The 17,487-nt window shown below is 45.1% G+C and overlaps 3 protein-coding genes across 3 annotated transcripts; 2 read left to right on the top strand and 1 right to left on the bottom strand.

The window, feature by feature from the left end:
* Positions 1 to 95: 95 nt before the first annotated feature.
* snu13b (SNU13 homolog, small nuclear ribonucleoprotein b (U4/U6.U5)) lies at positions 96 to 1,215 on the top strand. The gene is made up of 3 exons (XM_084455966.1): positions 96 to 301; positions 440 to 560; positions 704 to 1,215. The coding sequence occupies exons 1-3, from the start codon at positions 299 to 301 to the stop codon at positions 964 to 966; spliced, it is 387 nt and encodes a 128-aa protein (XP_084312092.1). The 5' UTR covers positions 96 to 298; the 3' UTR covers positions 967 to 1,215.
* A 909-nt stretch (positions 1,216 to 2,124) lies between these two features.
* crym (crystallin, mu) lies at positions 2,125 to 6,018 on the top strand (the record flags this gene model as incomplete). The annotated part of the gene is made up of 8 exons (XM_084456170.1): positions 2,125 to 2,291; positions 2,725 to 2,875; positions 3,164 to 3,226; positions 3,434 to 3,535; positions 4,026 to 4,209; positions 5,121 to 5,242; positions 5,774 to 5,858; positions 5,948 to 6,018. 8 exons carry the CDS (start codon positions 2,125 to 2,127, stop codon positions 6,016 to 6,018), a joined length of 945 nt encoding a protein of 314 aa, XP_084312296.1.
* Positions 6,019 to 6,368: 350 nt separating this feature from the next.
* On the bottom strand, positions 6,369 to 14,354 carry LOC311324045 (ras-related C3 botulinum toxin substrate 1). Its single transcript, XM_084456416.1, has 6 exons — positions 14,051 to 14,354; positions 12,782 to 12,853; positions 11,622 to 11,739; positions 10,487 to 10,549; positions 9,691 to 9,850; positions 6,369 to 8,399 (listed from the first exon to the last, which is right to left on the bottom strand). The coding sequence occupies exons 1-6, from the start codon at positions 14,083 to 14,085 to the stop codon at positions 8,269 to 8,271; spliced, it is 579 nt and encodes a 192-aa protein (XP_084312542.1). The 5' UTR covers positions 14,086 to 14,354; the 3' UTR covers positions 6,369 to 8,268.
* Between the last annotated feature and the right edge of the window lie 3,133 nt (positions 14,355 to 17,487).

The raw sequence follows: 17,487 nt of genomic DNA, 5'->3' as shown, positions 1-17,487 counted from the left end.
GAAGAAGAAGAAGAAGAAGATCTATTGGCTAGTAGGTGGCCATTTCCTGTCCCATTAAGTCTTATTGCGCATGTGCGTCATTCATTTACCGCACACACGTGTTGACGACGCAGAGACAGGAATAGAAAGCTGCATGTGAATCGCATTTTCTGATCGGAAAGTCTGTATTCACGCGAAATCAGAACTTTTACTGAATTGTTCTCTAAAACTCAAGTGAAAGATAATAATCCTCCGTGAAGCATTCGCCGAGAGGAGCAGAACTATCCTACCGAGTTGCTAAACCTCCCTGGAAGCCATCATGGTGAGTGCTCAGCTAAATGTTCAATGACCATGCCTGTTTGGTTTTGATCTCTAGTTAGATAGTTAGCTGTAATATAATTGAGGATTGCCATAACTGTGCCAACTAGAAAAACAACTATCTATTTGTTTTTCTTGTCAGACTGACGCAGAAGTGAACCCCAAAGCCTACCCCCTGGCCGACGCGACCCTGTCCAAGACCATCCTGGACCTGGTGCAGCAGGCGGCCAACTACAAGCAGCTGAGGAAGGGGGCCAACGAGGGTGAGCTCCATACATCAGTCTAGTAGCTTCCAAACATGAGAAACTATTAGCATGGAGGTGATCTGACATTTAAAAATATATATGTATATAAAAAATATAATAATTAGAGACATAACTCTGTATTTGTAACTCTCCTCCCTCAGCCACCAAGACCCTGAACAGGGGGATCTCTGAGTTCATCGTGATGGCGGCGGACGCGGAGCCCCTGGAGATCATCCTCCACCTGCCGCTGCTGTGCGAGGATAAGAACGTGCCCTACGTGTTCGTGCGCTCCAAGCAGGCCCTGGGCCGCGCCTGCGGGGTCTCCCGGCCCGTCATCGCCACCTCGGTCACCATCAAGGAGGGCTCCCAGCTGAAGCCCCAGATCCAGACGGTCCAGTCCGCGATAGAGAGACTGCTGGTCTGAGCTGTATTATAGATCGATTATTCCTCTGTTGTGGTGAATTGTCTTGAGACAGACACTAAAATCAGGGAATTGAAGTTATTCCTTGTCTTTATTTGATTTTTTGTTAAGTTTCAAATTGTCTTTGGTAGAGACATTGGAAAAGTATGTATTTTGTTTTGTATTGTTTAGGAAAGAAGACAATGACCTAGTTCAGTGTAATGGGCCAAGAACATATGTTTTGTGATAATAAAACATGATAATGGTTTCTTTTTACAAGTCTCATGTTGTCTGTAATGCAGCCTAACATTAGACTCTCTCCAGACTAAAATATTACGTTGAATCGCTGCACATAATAGATCTGCAGTAACGTAGTTAGCGTAGCTTACGTAGTATATCAGCGAAAGAACTGGGTCTGGCGTTGAGACTATCAATCAAATCAATCAATCAAAGCTTTATTTTGTATAGCGCATTTCATACCCAGAGGCAACACAATGCGCTTTACAGAGAACAAGGGAGGAGGGCATACGACCCACTCTACATATTCCAGAGGGAAGCAAAAAAACAGTAATCACCCGGGGGCCAGATAAGTGAGCTGTAAAAATTCTTCCCTGACCCCTCTCAACAAGGCGATGGAGCAAGCTCCTGGAGTATGTTTGTCTACCGGCTAAGAACATTTATAGAGCAATAAATAACATTAAATTACATTTTCAAAGTAGGAGAGGCTAATAACATCATGGATGTATTAATATAACTATTAGAATACTAGGACTAGCCTAACATCTGTTGGTTTCTGAAATCGTTTTGCACATGTTTTCTATAGCTGGAGGGCAGAGCATGAAAACTGTTATTCAAGGTAGAAGGGTAGTGTTCTCTTGGCAGCACTGACGTCAAAAAACTAAATTCATTAATATGGGCTATTATGCAAAATCATAAAACTAAAGAAATTATTCAAAGGTGTAAAATGGAGGGGGGGAAATGCTTAATGCTTATTAAATGCAAATAACTTTTCCACTGCCACGCTTTTGCCAGGTATACTCTAGTACATTCTCCGTGCAGCACTTTGCCTCTTGAACGCACCCCGACGCCATCCTCGTCCATCCATTTAGTCCAGCGGAGCTTCACAGTTGAACTTGTGGACTCATTGCTGAACTCGCCGTCTGCGTGAACAAAGCTTGAGCTATGGCTGAGCCACCGGTTGTCATACGGCAAGATGAGGTGGAGAGACTATTACATTACCAGGACCTGATCCCCCATCTGGAGGAAGCCATGGGGAAGTTCTCCAGACGGGACAGCGCGGAGCTCATCCAGCCCGTCCGCAGCGTGCTGCCGCTGCACAAATACAACGGGTAGGCAAGGCTGCATACGCATCTCTTTTTATTCACATTCTGACGGTGATCTGACGGTATGTTTCATTAATAAGGTTCCTGACACACAGACATACACCAATGTTTGCCATGTCTCTCCTATGATGTTATTAGCCTCTCTTACTCTGAAAATGTAATTTAATGTTATTTATTGCTCTATAAATGTTCTTAGTCGGTAGACAAACATACTCCTGGAGCTCGATCGCCTTGTTGAGAGGGGTCAGGGAAGAATTTTTACAGCTCACTTATCTGGCCCCCGGGTGATTACTGTTTTTTTGCTTCCCTCTGGAATATGTAGGGGTGGGTCGTATGCCCTCCTCCCTTGTTCTCTGTAAAGCGCATTGTGTTGCCTCTGGGTATGAAATGCGCTATATAAATAAAGCTTTGATTGATTGATTGATTGATTGATTGACAGCTTTTTAGGTCTGATGCCTGCTTACATGGTGCATGAGGACATTCTGTGCACGAAGATGGTGTGCTTCTACAAGAGGGAGAGAGGCTCAGCTTACCCCTCTACCCAAGCCACCGTGTTGTTGTTTGATCCCGAGCGTGGACATGTGAAAGCTGTGAGTATGATAGCTCATGAGAATTGGAGCTGTGTTAGTAGGCGTCTCAAGAGATCAGAACAAAAAAGATACTTTGCAGTGATGCATTTCAGTGACACCCAGGGATATAGTGAATAAAGAAGTGGGCGATTTAAGTAGAGGGTTTAGCAGAAATGTTACACATGAGTGGTGTTTAAAGAAGTGGGTATACGTGGGTCCATTGCTAAAGAAGTGGGTATACACTGTATACCTCCGTATAACCTCCACTAAACTACTGGTGATGTCCATCTAAAATCATTTAATGTCTAGGTAATTGATGGAGAGGTCATCACAGCTAAGAGGACAGCAGCCATGTCTGCTATATCTGCCAAGGTAAGACCTTCCCAGAGTTTACCTTGAAGTAACACTATTCTTTTATTCACGTCAGAATGATGATGTACTAGTGTGTGTCGTTGTTCTAGCCTGGGGGGGAGCTTCCAGAAGTTTATCTTGCAACAAACTGATGTTTTGCACCCGAGAATGCTAGTTTGAACCTGGAAACACTTGTTTTAAACACATGGAATGTGAGTTGTTGTCCAGCTCCTGATGCCAGAGCGGTCTGAGGTGTTGGCCATCCTGGGAGCTGGTCACCAGGCCCTCAGTCACTACCAGGTCTTCACTGAGACCTTCTCATTCAAAGAGGTACGGTTGAAAAAGTGCACAACACACGTAGGCTACAGCTTAAAGGCCCACCACACAATAAAGTGCGAGTATCACGAAAATAAACTATTATTGCAATAGCCATCGGTGTGTGTTTGTGTGTCTGTTGATGTGTGTGTGTGTGTGTGTGTGTGTGTGTGCGCCCCCCTGACCCCCCCAGGTGTCATATGTGTGTGTGTGTGTGTGTGTGTGTGTGCCCTGACCTCCCCAGGTGTCTTGTGTGTGTGTGTGTGTGTGTGTGTCCTGACCTCCCCAGGTGTCTTATGTGTGTGTGTGTGTGTGTGTGTGTGTCCTGACCTCCCCAGGTGTCTTATGTGTGTGTGTGTGTGTGTGTGTGTGTGTGTGTTCCCTGACCTCCCCAGGTGTCTTATGTGTGTGTGTGTGTGTGTATGCCCTGACCTCCCCAGGTGTCTTATGTGTGTGTGTGTGTGTGTGTGTGTGTGTGTGTGTGCGCTCCCCCTGACCTCCCCAGGTGCGCGTGTGGAACACGAGGAGAGAGACGGCGGAGAGGTTCGCCGGCTCGGTCAGCGGCGCCGTATCTGTGTGCGGGTCCGTGGAGGAAGCTGTCAGAGGGGCGGACGTCATCGTCACCGTGACCCGCGCCACGGAGCCCGTCCTCTGCGGGCGGTGGGTCAAACCGGGGGCCCACGTGGCAGGTGAGGAGGACGGCCAGTCGGTAGGAAGGAGTGGAACAGTCATCGTGAGTCGGTGGCGAGTTGTTGGTTAAACTCACTCCCCCAGTGAACCGTCAGTCCGAGCTAGCTTTTCATGGGCGTATCTGGGTTAAAGGACAATGCTCGTTTTTGACAACCTGGACCTTATTTACGACATATTATAAGACGTTTCACTCACCGAGATCACTTTGGTGTAATTCGGAGGCCTGTAGAAGTCCAGCGCGAGCCAGTATATCCATGTAATGGCGGCGGACGGGGCACTGAGAATGCAGCTTCAAAAAAATCTATTTTCTGCCGCGAAACGGTTGTTTTCATCAATCTGTCTTTATGAATCGCTAGTTGTGCTTACATAGAGCGAGGGCTTGTTGTGGTTTTTCACATGCCTCTTTAATATGATCTTTAGAAACGAAATAGCGTTACTCCAGCACGCTGTGCGCATGCATGCTGGAGCAAGTGGGGAAGCTATTTCGTTTCTAAAGACGTTTCTAAAGATCATATTACAGAGGCATGTGAAAAACCACAACAAGCCCTCGCTATGTATTTCTTCTACAGGCCTCCGAATTACACCAAAGTGATCTCGGTGAGTCAAACGTCTTATAATATGCCGTAAATAAGGTCCAGGTTGTCAAAAACGAGCATTCTCCTTTCGAAACGGTTTGTCCTGTTTGAATCCCACCCTCGGCATGCCGAAACGTGAGGGCTTCACAGGCTGAGAGAGGCACATAGACTGAGCCCCATCTCTCTCTCTCTGCCTCTCACTGTCAGTTGGGTGCATGTATTCATTTCTGTACGTGTGTTAGTGATGCTTGGGAATAAGTCAGTGCTCTGCTGTGCCCTCTTGGGTTTGAGATAAGTTCTCTCTCTCGCTGTGTGTGTGTGTGTGTGTGTGTCAGCGGTGGGGGCCTGCCGGCCAGACTGGCGGGAGCTGGACGATAACCTGATGAGGGAGGCGGTGGTCTATGTGGACAGCAGAGAGGGAGCGGCCGCAGAGGCTGGCGATGTCATCCTGTCAGGGGTCAGTCCCTCCCTCGACCGTCTGGGTGCTTATCTGACCATCTAATGGAGCAAGTGTAACTGCAGACCAAGTATTACTATGAAGCTTCTACTGTAGTGTTATTACATGTTATTACATGGGTTTCAGATCAAGAGTAACATGTAGTGATGGGACATTCGATGCTGGGGCGTCGGAGCTTGTGTCGCCAATGTGAAGCGCACTGTGGCGGCGCTTGTGTCAAACAACGATAACCGCGTGATTGATGACGTCTGAAGCTTGGTGCCGCTTCAAACGCCATCGACGTACCGGACAAGCTTTGAAAGTTTTAGCACAACCACTGCACCTTTGACAGCATGCTATGACTTCTGCAAACCACCAGATGTCACTGTGCTCTCCGTTTTCAATGCCCTGGAGAAGCCCCAAAAGCTTCACAGGGCTTTGTCCACCCATCCCTAGTAACCTGTCAGGTGCCCCCCCTCCCCCCCCCTCCCTACCTACCCCCCTCCCTCCCTCCCTCCCTACCTACCCCCCTCCCTCCCTCCCTCCCTCCAGGCCAAAGTGTTCGCCGAGCTTGGAGAGGTTCTGAATGGAAGCAGACCGGCCCAGAGAGAGAAGACCACCGTGTTTAAATCCCTAGGTACGGTAGGTGGGGTTTCTAACTGACCTGTCCATTCACTCCCTACGGTACTCCGTTCTAGTGTCTGAAGAGGCACCTCTCTGATCCAGGGATGGGGATACAGGACGCAGTGTCTGCCAAGCTGGTGTTCGACCAGTGGAAACAGCAGAGTATGACTTGAAGGAGCAGAGGAGGATGGTGTGGTCGCGGATGGGATCAGCCCTGATCATCCCAGATCAGACCTGGCAACCCTGATCATCCCAGATCTGACCTGGCAACCCTGATCATCCCAGATCTGACCTGGCAACCCTGATCATCCCAGATCTGACCTGGCAACCCTGCTACTCTCAGGGTCCTAACATGCTACTTAATATTCAAAGATGGAAAAGAAAAAACAACCACTGATATATTTTCAATGAATTTATTTGCTTAAAAAAAAAAAAAATTCTGCAGATTACTACAATATGTCAAAATAAAACCACATTTAGTCAGAAGAAAAATGGAGTGTGGTCTTTCCTTGTGCCATTAGAACCTTGCTAAATGCTTGATCGCCGCTCGTTTCAAAGTGAGAGTGGAGTGCTTGGAGAATAGTCACTGGCAGACCACTGAACTACCGTTTATGCTGAATACAGCTGAAGTATAAGAAAGACATCAAAGCCAGTTATGAGTCCTGAAAGCTAAAACATTGCTGTAGTGAAACAGTCATGGCTGCGCTGGCAACATAACCTCAGGATACTAGCGACAGACACAGCTTGGTATTGTATTCCTTCCATAGCCTAAATATTCATCCGAGTAGAAGCTTTACATGTAGTGATGGGACATTCGATGCTGGGGCGTTGGAGCTTGTGTCGTTAATGTGAAGCGCAATGTGGCGGCGCTTGTGTCAAACGATGATGACCCCGTGATTGATGTCTGAAGCTTGGTGCCGCTTCAAACGCCATCGACGTACCGGAAAAGCTTTGAAAGTTTTAGCACAACCACTGCACCTTTGACAGCATGCTATGACTTCTGCAAACCACCAGATGTCACTGTGCTCTCCGTTTTCAATGCCCCGGAGCTTCTGCTCTTTTTCCAGCACATTACATCAGATTCCTCATACAGGGAGTTAATGTCAGTCACATAAAAGACTAAGATGGCCACCGTTACCTGCCTGATAAAGCAATGATGGATATTACAGCAGGCTGCATGACGGTAACGGCTTTGTGGGGTGTAAAGCTAGCTGGCTGGCAACACAGAACAGCTCCATGACTGCCCATTTAGGTTATTATGGTATGTACAGATACACTCACAAATCATGAGCCCGTTGTAGAGCTGAACAGTGAGATCTGTTTGACTTGGGCTAATAATATCTATAGAGCCTGAATCAAGTGCTCTAGACCTGCGTTGGCATATCTCTACACACCTTGACAGGTGTCTGAAACACTGGAAGCTTTCCTCAAATACAGGACAAGGAAGGAGATTCTCCAATGGATATTATTCTTGACCTAAAAAGCTTTTAAAACAGTCAAAAGATACATGGTACTGATCGCTCATTACACATCCGTAATTGTGATGAAATTCAACTTTACAAGATTTTGTGATCTGAATTGATTTGCGCTACAAAGAGAATGATTACAGAACATGGCAGCTAAATACTACAACACTTGTCATACATCTTTAGAGTTAATTTAACTGTCATTATTAAACCGTTTTCTTTCCAAGACTGGGGGGGGGTGGAGACTCTAAAAAGGGACAATAACAGTATAATCATTACATTTAGTGTATACAGAACGACTACACAGAAATAACCGTTCTCTCTATTTGGCAACACCTCAACTCTAGACAGAAGAAATCTGTAAACAAATGATTTGGGCTTGTCGAGGGTGGAAAAGACTGGAATTGAGAGGAGCGATTAGTTTCAATCTTCCTGAAAAATTATTCTTAAAAAAAATAAAATAGTACAATAAGAAGGCAGCAGGAATTTCTTAGTATTGGGGAAACGATGGGACCGTATCGCCCGCTCCTCCTAGAGCTGATCGTTAATGGTAGGATCATGTGATAAAAATCAATCGTGTCTAAGTAGTACTGATTACAATACGAGAGAGAAATATGACATACATGGATACATATGCTTCTGTAGAATCCTCCCTAATTCTCCTAAGACACTAGCCCCGCCTCCCAAACCTACCCCTAGCCCCTCCCACCGACACACTAGTCTGAATCTGACAACATTGGATAGGCATATGCAAGATGGAGGACTCCCCAAATTAAAAGGGCAATGTAGACTGATCACTACGCAACATTAACCCTATCCAACGTTCTCAGATCTGCGCTAGTGTCGGGAGGCGGGGGCTGGGAATTGAAGTGGGATTCGGGGAACACCCCGTCCTCTTCCTCTCCAAAAGGTGAGCTCAGACTGCAGCGACTTCTTCCTACTTCCTGTGTGGAAAACTTAGAGTAGCGAGCACTTCCTCTTCCTCTTCTTGACGGGCGGAGGGCAGAGCACCGCCCGGATGGCCTCGTCGAACACCGTCTTCAGGCCGCGCTGCGTCAAGGCCGAGCACTCCAGGTACTTCACCGCTCCTACGGGGGAGAGCGAGTCAAAAACACATCAGTGAGTCAATACACACATCAGTGAGTCAATACTCCAGGTACTTCACCGCTCCTACGGGGGAGAGTGAGTCAAAAACACATCATGAGTCAATACACACACTCCAGGTACTTCACCGCTCCTACGGGGGAGAGTCAAAAACACATCATGAGTCAATACACACACATCAGTGAGTCAAAAACACATCATGAGTCAATACACACATCAGTGAGTCAATACACATACATCAGTGAGTCAATACACACACATCAGTGAGTCAATACACACACATCAGTGAGTCAATACACACACATCAGTGAGTCAATACACACACATCAGTGAGTCAATACACACACATCAGTGAGTCAATACACACACATCAGTGAGTCAATACACACACATCAGTGAGTCAATGCAGACATCAGTGAGTCAATACACACACATCAGTGAGTCAATGCAGACATCAGTGAGTCAATACACACATCAGTGAGTCAATACACACATCAGTGAGTCAATACACACACATCAGTGAGTCAATACACACACATCAGTGAGTCAATACACACACATCAGTGAGTCAATGCAGACGTCAATGAGTCGATACAGACAAAAGTTATGATATATTAGTCAGTTAGGTGGCTTAAATCCTTACATCAAGAAAACTATATTCTAATTTGATGGGCCTTAACTTGTAGACTCTTGGCTTATAAGCCTTTGTCCACATTTCATGGAGGCAGATAGATCCAGTCTGTTAGTCAGAAACGGGTGGTCAGATGTTTTGAGGCAGCGACTACAACCATAGTTTGTCCAACAAAGACACCTCAATAACCTGAACCCCTGCCCAGTGACCAGACCATGGGTTCTCTAAACGCAGTGCTCAACTAGTGACTAGGGACATTCAATCAGATTTTTTTTTTAGACATTGCTAAAAGTGGGTGTAAATACTTTGAGAGATTGATTTTTTTTTTAAACTGCAAAAACTGGGCAGAAACTATTTTAAAAGATTGATAAAAAAAAAAAAAACCTGCAATGTACTGTATTGATTCAAAATGTGAAAGTTTTGACTCTCCACTCCAGTTTGTTTCACTAGGGCTGAAGATGGGGGGGACATCATGTCCGGTAAGAGGGGCCCTTCACTCAGGACGCTGAAACAATATGGCCGCCTAGATACTTGTTCTAGCAACGATTTTCACTGGAGATGTCTCCAGACTTTCAGAGGCGGAGATCTCCAAAGTCTGGTATCGCGAGACTAGTTCTCCTCCGGCTCCTGCTGCTGGTACTGACCTATCTCCTTGGCCATGGCCAGGCCCTGGGGGTAGGTGATGGGCGTGAGCTTCTTCTCCTTCAGCTTCTCGATGGTGTCCTTGTCGTCCCTCAGGTCCAGCTTGGTGCCCACCAGGATGATGGGCGTGTTGGGGCAGTGGTGGCGCACCTCGGGGTACCACTGTCAGGAGAGGGGGGCAGACGGGTCCGTCAGTATTGAGCAAGGTTATAATAGTTTTGCTTTTTTCATTAGTTTTTATTTTTATATCGTTTTTACTTTTTGTTTTCAATTTCAGTTTAGTTTTTATTAGTTTTAAAGCAGGTTTGCTAGTTTAGTTTAGTTTTTTTGAAAATGCTTAGTTTTAGTTTAGTTTTTATTAGTTTGAGTATTAGTTTTTTCTGCGCTAGCCTTGTGAGACCATCCTGATCTTGTGAGCTCACGTTGTTTCACTCCGTGTGAAACAAACCATCTGGCGCACGTCAGGTTACTCCTGCGCAGCGGCACAGCTAAAGAACATGGAGGATAGATTTAATATCCACCCAAAATACTAGGCTTATGTATGAAATGAAAAAGACTAAAACTAAGGACATTTTCTCAATAATTTTAGTTTATTTTAGTTAGTTTTGTAAACACACAATACAGTTTTACTTAGTTATCGTTTTTTTGTATAAATAAAATGTTTTTTCACACCTAGTTTTCGTTTTTTAGTTAGTTTTCGTTAACTATAATAACCTTGGTACTGAGGAGGCACGGCTATTCAGAGACCCGAAATGTTCACAAACAACAACAACAACAAGGGTGTGTGATGTGCCTCACCTTGGCCCGGACGTTTTCAAAGGAGGCAGGGCTCACGAGAGAGAAGCAGATCAGGAACACGTCCTGTAAAGAAGACCACAACAAACCGGCATTAAGTGATACATCAATAATATATACACCAATAATATATACACCAATAATATATACACCGGTCACTGAAAAACACTGATGAGTAGTAAATGTTTGGTACAGTCCTAAATATCAGACAAAACTACAGCCCAACTGATAATTGGGTCAATTATTCATTTCTTTTAAGGCCTGTCTGCACTCTTTCAGAAAGTGACATTTTTCGTTTAAGGGTTAGGGTTAGGCTCTCGATCTACCGGTCTATCTTCGTTCCTACTCCCACCTATGGTCATGAAGGATGGGTCATGACCGAAAGAACGAGATCAAGGATACAAGCGGCTAAGATGAGTTTTCTCATGACGGTGGCCTGTGTCTCCCTTAGAGATCAGGGGGGAAGTTCAGTCATCCGGGAGAGACTCGGAGTAGAGCCACTGCTCCTTTGCATCGAAAGGTGGTTCGGGCATCTAGTGAGGATGCCTCCTGGGCGCCTCCCTAGGGAGGTGTTCCAGGCGTGTCCGGCTGGGAGGAGGCCGCGGGGTAGACCCAGGACCAGGTGGTGGGACTACATCTCCGCACTGGCCTGTGAGCAGCTAAAGATCCCCCAGGCAGAGCTGGTTGATGCTGCTAGGGAAAGGGATGTCTGGGGCCCCCTGCTGGAACTGCTGCCTCCGCAAACCCAGCCCCGGATAAGCGGATGACGATGGATGGACGGATGAAGTTCTTACATTAAATTTGTCATACTGAATCGGAATCGGCATCAGACTCAAATATCCCAATATCAGTTCAAATATCCTAAACCAACTCTACTGACTGACTAGCTTTTCCTGTCCTCTCATAAGCTGGAGGAGCCACAGAGCCCAGTGTACGGTGGGGACAAAGGTACAAACAGAGCAGCCCTTCCCCTCCTCCAGACATTGTGTAGCTACTGTGGACACGGGGCGGCACTCCCCTCCACTTAAACACGCTCCTAGGCATTATAGAGTGGCCTGTGCTGTGAATAAAGCTAACTGTGTTTGTTTGTTTGTGTGTGTGTAGTAGTATGTGTGAGAGTGTGTGTGTGTGTAGATACCGTCTGTGGGTAAGACAGCGGTCTGAGCCTGTCGTAGTCCTCCTGTCCTGCCGTGTCCCAGAGGCCCAGGTTCACTGGTTTCCCGTCCACCATCACATTGGCAGAGTAGTTGTCAAAGCTGCAGGGAGAGAGATGCACACGGTGAGAACAACTCAGCTAGCCCATGTAGATAGATTAGATAGATAGCTACTAGGAGATAGATAGATGTATAGATAGATAGATTAGATAGATTAGATAGATTAGATAGATTAGATAGATAGATAGATAGATAGATAGATAGATTAGATGGATAGATAGATAGATAGATAGATAGATAGATAGATAGATAGATAGATAGATAGATAGATAGATTAGATGGATAGATAGATAGATAGATAGATTAGATGGATAGATAGATAGATAGATAGATAGATAGATAGATAGATAGAGATAGATCTTTAATAATCCTCAGATATAATTGTAATAATCCTCAGATATAACTTTAATAATCATAAGGGAACATGTGGGTGTTATATGCTCACGGCACTTTGGCAAGAGAATCCCCAGGAGGGGAAATGTGGGCGTTATACCCGAGGGACTTTGGCAAGATATAGACAAGTCTACTTAATTGCCTTCCTGGTTCTTAGCAACCAGGAAATTAAGAATATGTCCGTGTTCTACAGATCTCAGGGAGAGAGTTCAGCACTGTCAGCTAGATCCCTGCATCTAGAGGTCTGCTGACTGACACCCCATGGCAGCTGTGTGTGTGTGTGGTGTGTTTGTGTGTGTGTGTGTGTGTGTGTGTGTGTGTGTGTGTGTGTGTGTGTGTGTGTGTGTGTGTGTGTGTGTGTGTGTGTGTGTGTGTGTGTGGCGTGTTTGTGTGTGTGGTGTGTTTGTGTGTGTGGTGTGTTTGTGTGTGTGGTGTGTTTGTATGAGTGTGGTGTTTGTGTACGTGTGTGTGTGTGAGTGTAGTGTGGTGTGGTGTGTGTGTGGTGTGTGTGTATCAGTGGTGTGTGTGTGTGTGGTGTGTTTGTGTATCAGTGGTGTGTGTGTGTGTGTGTGTGTGTGTGAGCTTGGTGTGTTTGTGTATGAGTGTGGTGTGTGTGTATGAGTGTGGTGTGTGTGTGTGTGTGTGTGTGTGTGTGTGTATGAGTGTGGTGTGTGTGTGTGTGAGTTCTTACACTGTGGGGATGTACTCCCCAGGGAAGGCATTGGTGGTGTAGCTGATGAGCAGACATGTTTTACCCACCGCACTGAAAGAGAGAAATAAAATGATGGGAGTGGGAAAAAACAACCACATACTTTCAATTCATCAGATTCAAAACTGAAACAAACTCAAACATTTAACATGCACACATTCTGACTTGTGGAGATGTTGCAACACCACCCACTGACTTCATCATCAGTAGACAATAATGATGTTGAATAGTTCATGTTCCCCACCACTGGCTGCCTTGAGAAACAGTCATCTAGCCTGTCTATCTCTCCCATTGTTCCAGATACTGGTCCTCAATAGGGACATGGTACTATGGACAGAGCATGGCACATATTACACTCACCACCCTGTTTACAACCCAGCCTCGAACCTGCATGTCTGGAGAACACTAAGCACGGCCAGACCTACACTTACTGGGCTCAATCAAACAAACCATCCCTTGCTATTTGGGTAGAGTTTGATTCATGACTCAACTTGGGAAGTGAACTAAAGGAGATTTCTAATGTGATTTATCTTATGAATCTTGGCATAGCCATCACAGATTGTATTCTTCATAAAATAAATGGTATTGTTTCCACTCCCAGTGTTGGAGCTGTGGAAATGCCACCCAAACTTTCAGGTTCCTTGTTAGTGATCAGTAACTGGATAGCATCAAACAAATGGCTCATAGATGGTTGAAACAAACAGGCTGCCAACTGCTAGCCATCAATTATCAGCAAGAATGCGGAACACAGCAGCTAGCAAGCAGCCTAGCTAGGCTAGTTAGCATATCCTGGTACCTAGCTAGGCTAGTTAGCATATCCTGGTACCTAGCTAGGCTAGTTAGCATACTAGTTAGCATACCCCGGCTAGCAAGCAGCCTAGCTAGGCTAGTTAGCATACTAGTTAGCATACTAGTTAGCATACCCCGGCTAGCTCTACAACGGTTGCTACTGGACTTTAAAGCCGTGACAACAGTTGTCATCTTGCCAGCTAGCACGCCAGGCTAACACAGCTAGCACGCCAGGCTAACACAGCTAGCACGCCAGGCTAACACAGCTAGCACGCCAGGCTAACACAGCTAGCACGCCAGGCTAACACAGCTAGCACGCCAGGCTAACACAGCTAGCACGCCAGGGCGTATAAAATCTTTCCCCAGCCAATAAATTACCGTAAAACTTCTATTATAACCAACGACTTAATATGTATAATTCACAGTTAATAACATGCTTGAGAAGATGTGAGTGTAACTTACCCGTCCCCCACTACCACACACTTAATGGCCTGCATTGGTCTGGATCTGGACCTGGTCTAGCTCTGGACCGGGTCTAGCCTGGCTGGCTAGCGGGTTAGCTCGGGTATGAACCGGGTTAGCTCGGGTTAGCGAAGCTGGAAAACAGCTCTTTTGTTGAGTGAACTTATTTTCAAACAAGTGCTGGAGTGTATTGATCTGGATTGTAGAGCAAAAGACGAGATTGTAGTTAGTTGGAGGGGGAATCCTCCAGTCCGCTCTCCTCAACTAGCTCACTATCTTTACTAGCTCACTATCTTTGGGGGAATTCAGAACTTGTGAAAGGAGCAGAGCCACCACCCAAAAAATCTCTGCTGCTCGGATGGAAAAACGCCCTCAGTCAACGGAAGCTGTAGGTTTCAAGTCCGTGCGAGTCATTTCCGCGGATGGGTTTTCAAAGGACCGTCGAGCTGCGCCATCTAGTGGCGATGCGATGGAACTGCGACTGAGGTTGCTCGTTCTACAGCAGTTCCGTTTGTGAACACTAGAGTGCAGTGTTTCCTTAGGAGATGATTATTATTATAGGGAAATAGTCATTTTTAACCTGTCTTCCCATCAATTCTCTCTTTTTCATTCTCTCCGCCCCCTCCATCACCGGTTGCAGTAGTTCGAGTTTGTTCTTGATTAGTCAGCATCTTCAGGGATTCCTAGTTTAATCCCCCCCTCCTCCTCCCCAAACACACACACACGCACACGCACACACACACACACACACACACACACACACACACACACACACACACACACACACACACACACACACACACACACACACACTTATTTATAGGCGATGCATCCCAGGGAGGGAGGATTATATTATGTTATTGTGACATTTTCAGGGGAATAACACATTAATAGGATACATGTGTGTGTTTGTGTGTGTGTGTGTGTGTGTTTGTCTTTGTGTGTGTGTGGGGGGGGGGGTTAAAAGCACAGGAGAAAGTGAAAATTACTGCAAACATGCTGCCTGCCCACCAAGGCATTAGGAAGGCAGTTATACACACAGCACTGAGTGTGTGTGTGTGTGTGTGTGTGTGTGTGTGTGTGTGTGTGTGTGTGTGTGTGTGTGTGTGTGTGTGTGTGTGTGTGTGTGTGTGTGTGTGAGAGACAGAGCTGCTCTCCGAACTCTGCAGCTCTCCAGATCAATACAGCCGCCGAGAAACACAACACCTTAGATATGGCTGCACCTTGACTCATTTAGCTCAGGTCCTGTAGGACGTCTTATAGATTTTCCGGTAAGTTCTATGCAAGTGTTTGTGAATAAGCCATTGGAGAGAGAACCCTTGCAGGTAAATGGTTGATTAGTTTTCAGGTCTTTCTTTATTGCAAAGGTATCTTTGCCCACCAAGTATGCCTATAGAGCCTACCCTTTAAACCACACACACACACACACACACACACACACAAACACACACACACACACACACACACACACACACATATGTATGTATACAATACTACACACAAAGACAGTCTCTATCCTAGCGCTCCATTCATCATCAGGGTTGTAGCTACAGCTGTGTCAACAGGGCAATCAACTCTCACCGGAAATGTCTCTGCATCAGAAATTAACTTCTACTCTCTCTTTACTCTCTCACTACTCTCTCTACTCTCTCTCTACTCACTACTCTCTCTACTCTCTCTCTACTCTCACTAGTCTCTCTACTCTCTCTCTACTGTCTGTCTACTCTCTCTACTCTCTCACTACTCTCTCACTACTCTCTCACTACTCTCTCTCTACTCTCTCTCTACTCTCTCTACTCTCTCTCTACTCTCACTAGTCTCTCTACTCTCTTTACTCTCTCACTATTCTCTCTACTCTCTCTCTACTCTCTCACTACTCTCTCTCTCTCTCTGTCTACTCTCTCACTACTCTCTCTCTACTGTCTATCTACTCTCACTACTCTACTCTCTCTCTACTCTCTCTACTCTCTCACTACTCTCTCTACTCTCTATCGACTCTCTCTCTACTCTCTCTACTCTCTCTCTACTCTCTCTACTCTCTATCTACTCTCTCTCTACTCTCTCTCTACTCTCTCTGTCTACTCTCTCTACTCTCTCACTACCCTCTCTACTCTTTCACTACTCTCTCTTCTCTCTCTACTCTCTTTCTTGACTCTCTCTTCTGTCTCACTTCTCTCTCTGCTCAATTCAAATCAATATGCTTTATTGGCATGGATGTCAGTTGAACAGTATTGCCAAAGCGTCAAGAATACAAGTCAATAACTACATGAGAAAACAAATTAACTGTACAATTAATTAAGTAAACTAACAGTTTATGTAAAGTGTATGTGTCAATAATATTATAACATTAACATCAGTGACATTTATATAAAATATATACCATGAAAAAAAGATACATATATACATACATACAAATAACATTAGTACAGTAACAGATCCAACAATGGCTTTAAGTCCAAATTCTAATTGGTATGTCTACTTTGTAAAATGTTCTCATAATTGCATAAAATGCTCTGCATGCTTTTTGTTTCAATGCATTCACTGCCAGAAGTTACCCAAGGCACTGATTTTGAGCCCCAGGTAATCATAATACAGGGTGTGATCTAAATGGTTGTTTCCTAATTTGAATTGAAATTTGGTTTCCTGAGATCTGGGCTTCTTTTGGAATATCATATTGTTAGATGTGTTTAAGTTGACAGTCAGGGTCCAGTTCTGACCGTACTGCTCCAGGAGGTCCAGGCGCTGCTGTAGTCCTTGTTGTGTGGGTGACAACAGCACCAGGTCATCAGCATATAGCAGGATTTTAACTTCCTCATTGTTAAGGGTTAGTCCAGGGGCTCTAGATTGCTCCAACCGTATTGCCAAGTCATTAATATAGATGAAAATGTTCGGTGACATTTTCTCATATAGTTTTTCTAAATAATCTTTCCAAATGTTTCCATTTTGTAAGGCCAGGTTGTCTTTTGTGTTGCTTAAGTTGTTCCATCTCTCCCAGAACTGATTTTGATTCATGGACTCCTCAATTTCTCTTAGTTTCTGATCATGATGTTTTTTCTTATGTCTTATCGGTTTGTATTCTCAGTGTTTCTACAGGTCTGTGTTTTGTGGTTGACGGTGTTTAAGTTGGGCTGCTGTCTTAGTTTTGTTCTGATATTTTTGCAGTCCTTATCATACCACTGTTTCTTTGTAAGTCTCTGTTTAGATGCAGAGCTGCTTTTACTAAGACCTGCTTTACTGGCTCATTTATGTAAGGCAAGGCAAGTTTATTTTATAGCACATTTCAGCAACAAGGCAATTTAAAGTGCTTTACATGAGACATTAAAAGCATCAAGACAAAGTGCAACACATAAAAGGTCATATAAAATGAAATGCAAAAAATTACATTTAAAACAAAATGCAGGAAAAATAAAATACAGGACTAAAAGTTACAGTGCAGT

Source organism: Borostomias antarcticus (assembly GCF_949987555.1).
Source record: "Borostomias antarcticus genome assembly, chromosome: 22".
Lineage (NCBI taxonomy): Eukaryota > Metazoa > Chordata > Actinopteri > Stomiiformes > Stomiidae > Borostomias > Borostomias antarcticus.
This window is presented reverse-complemented; position numbering and strand designations above follow the sequence as displayed.

Coding starts and splice junctions, on each gene's coding strand:
- snu13b (XM_084455966.1), top strand. Junction 561..703: donor GAGGAAGGGGGCCAACGAGG/GTGAGCTCCATA, acceptor CTCCTCCCTCAG/CCACCAAGACCCTGAACAGG.
- LOC311324045 (XM_084456416.1), bottom strand. CDS start 14,085: ATGCAGGCCATTAAGTGTGTGGTAGTGGGGGACGG. Junction 11,740..12,781: donor GGGGAGTACATCCCCACAGT/GTAAGAACTCAC, acceptor CTCTCCCTGCAG/CTTTGACAACTACTCTGCCA. Junction 10,550..11,621: donor CGCTGTCTTACCCACAGACG/GTATCTACACAC, acceptor TCTTCTTTACAG/GACGTGTTCCTGATCTGCTT.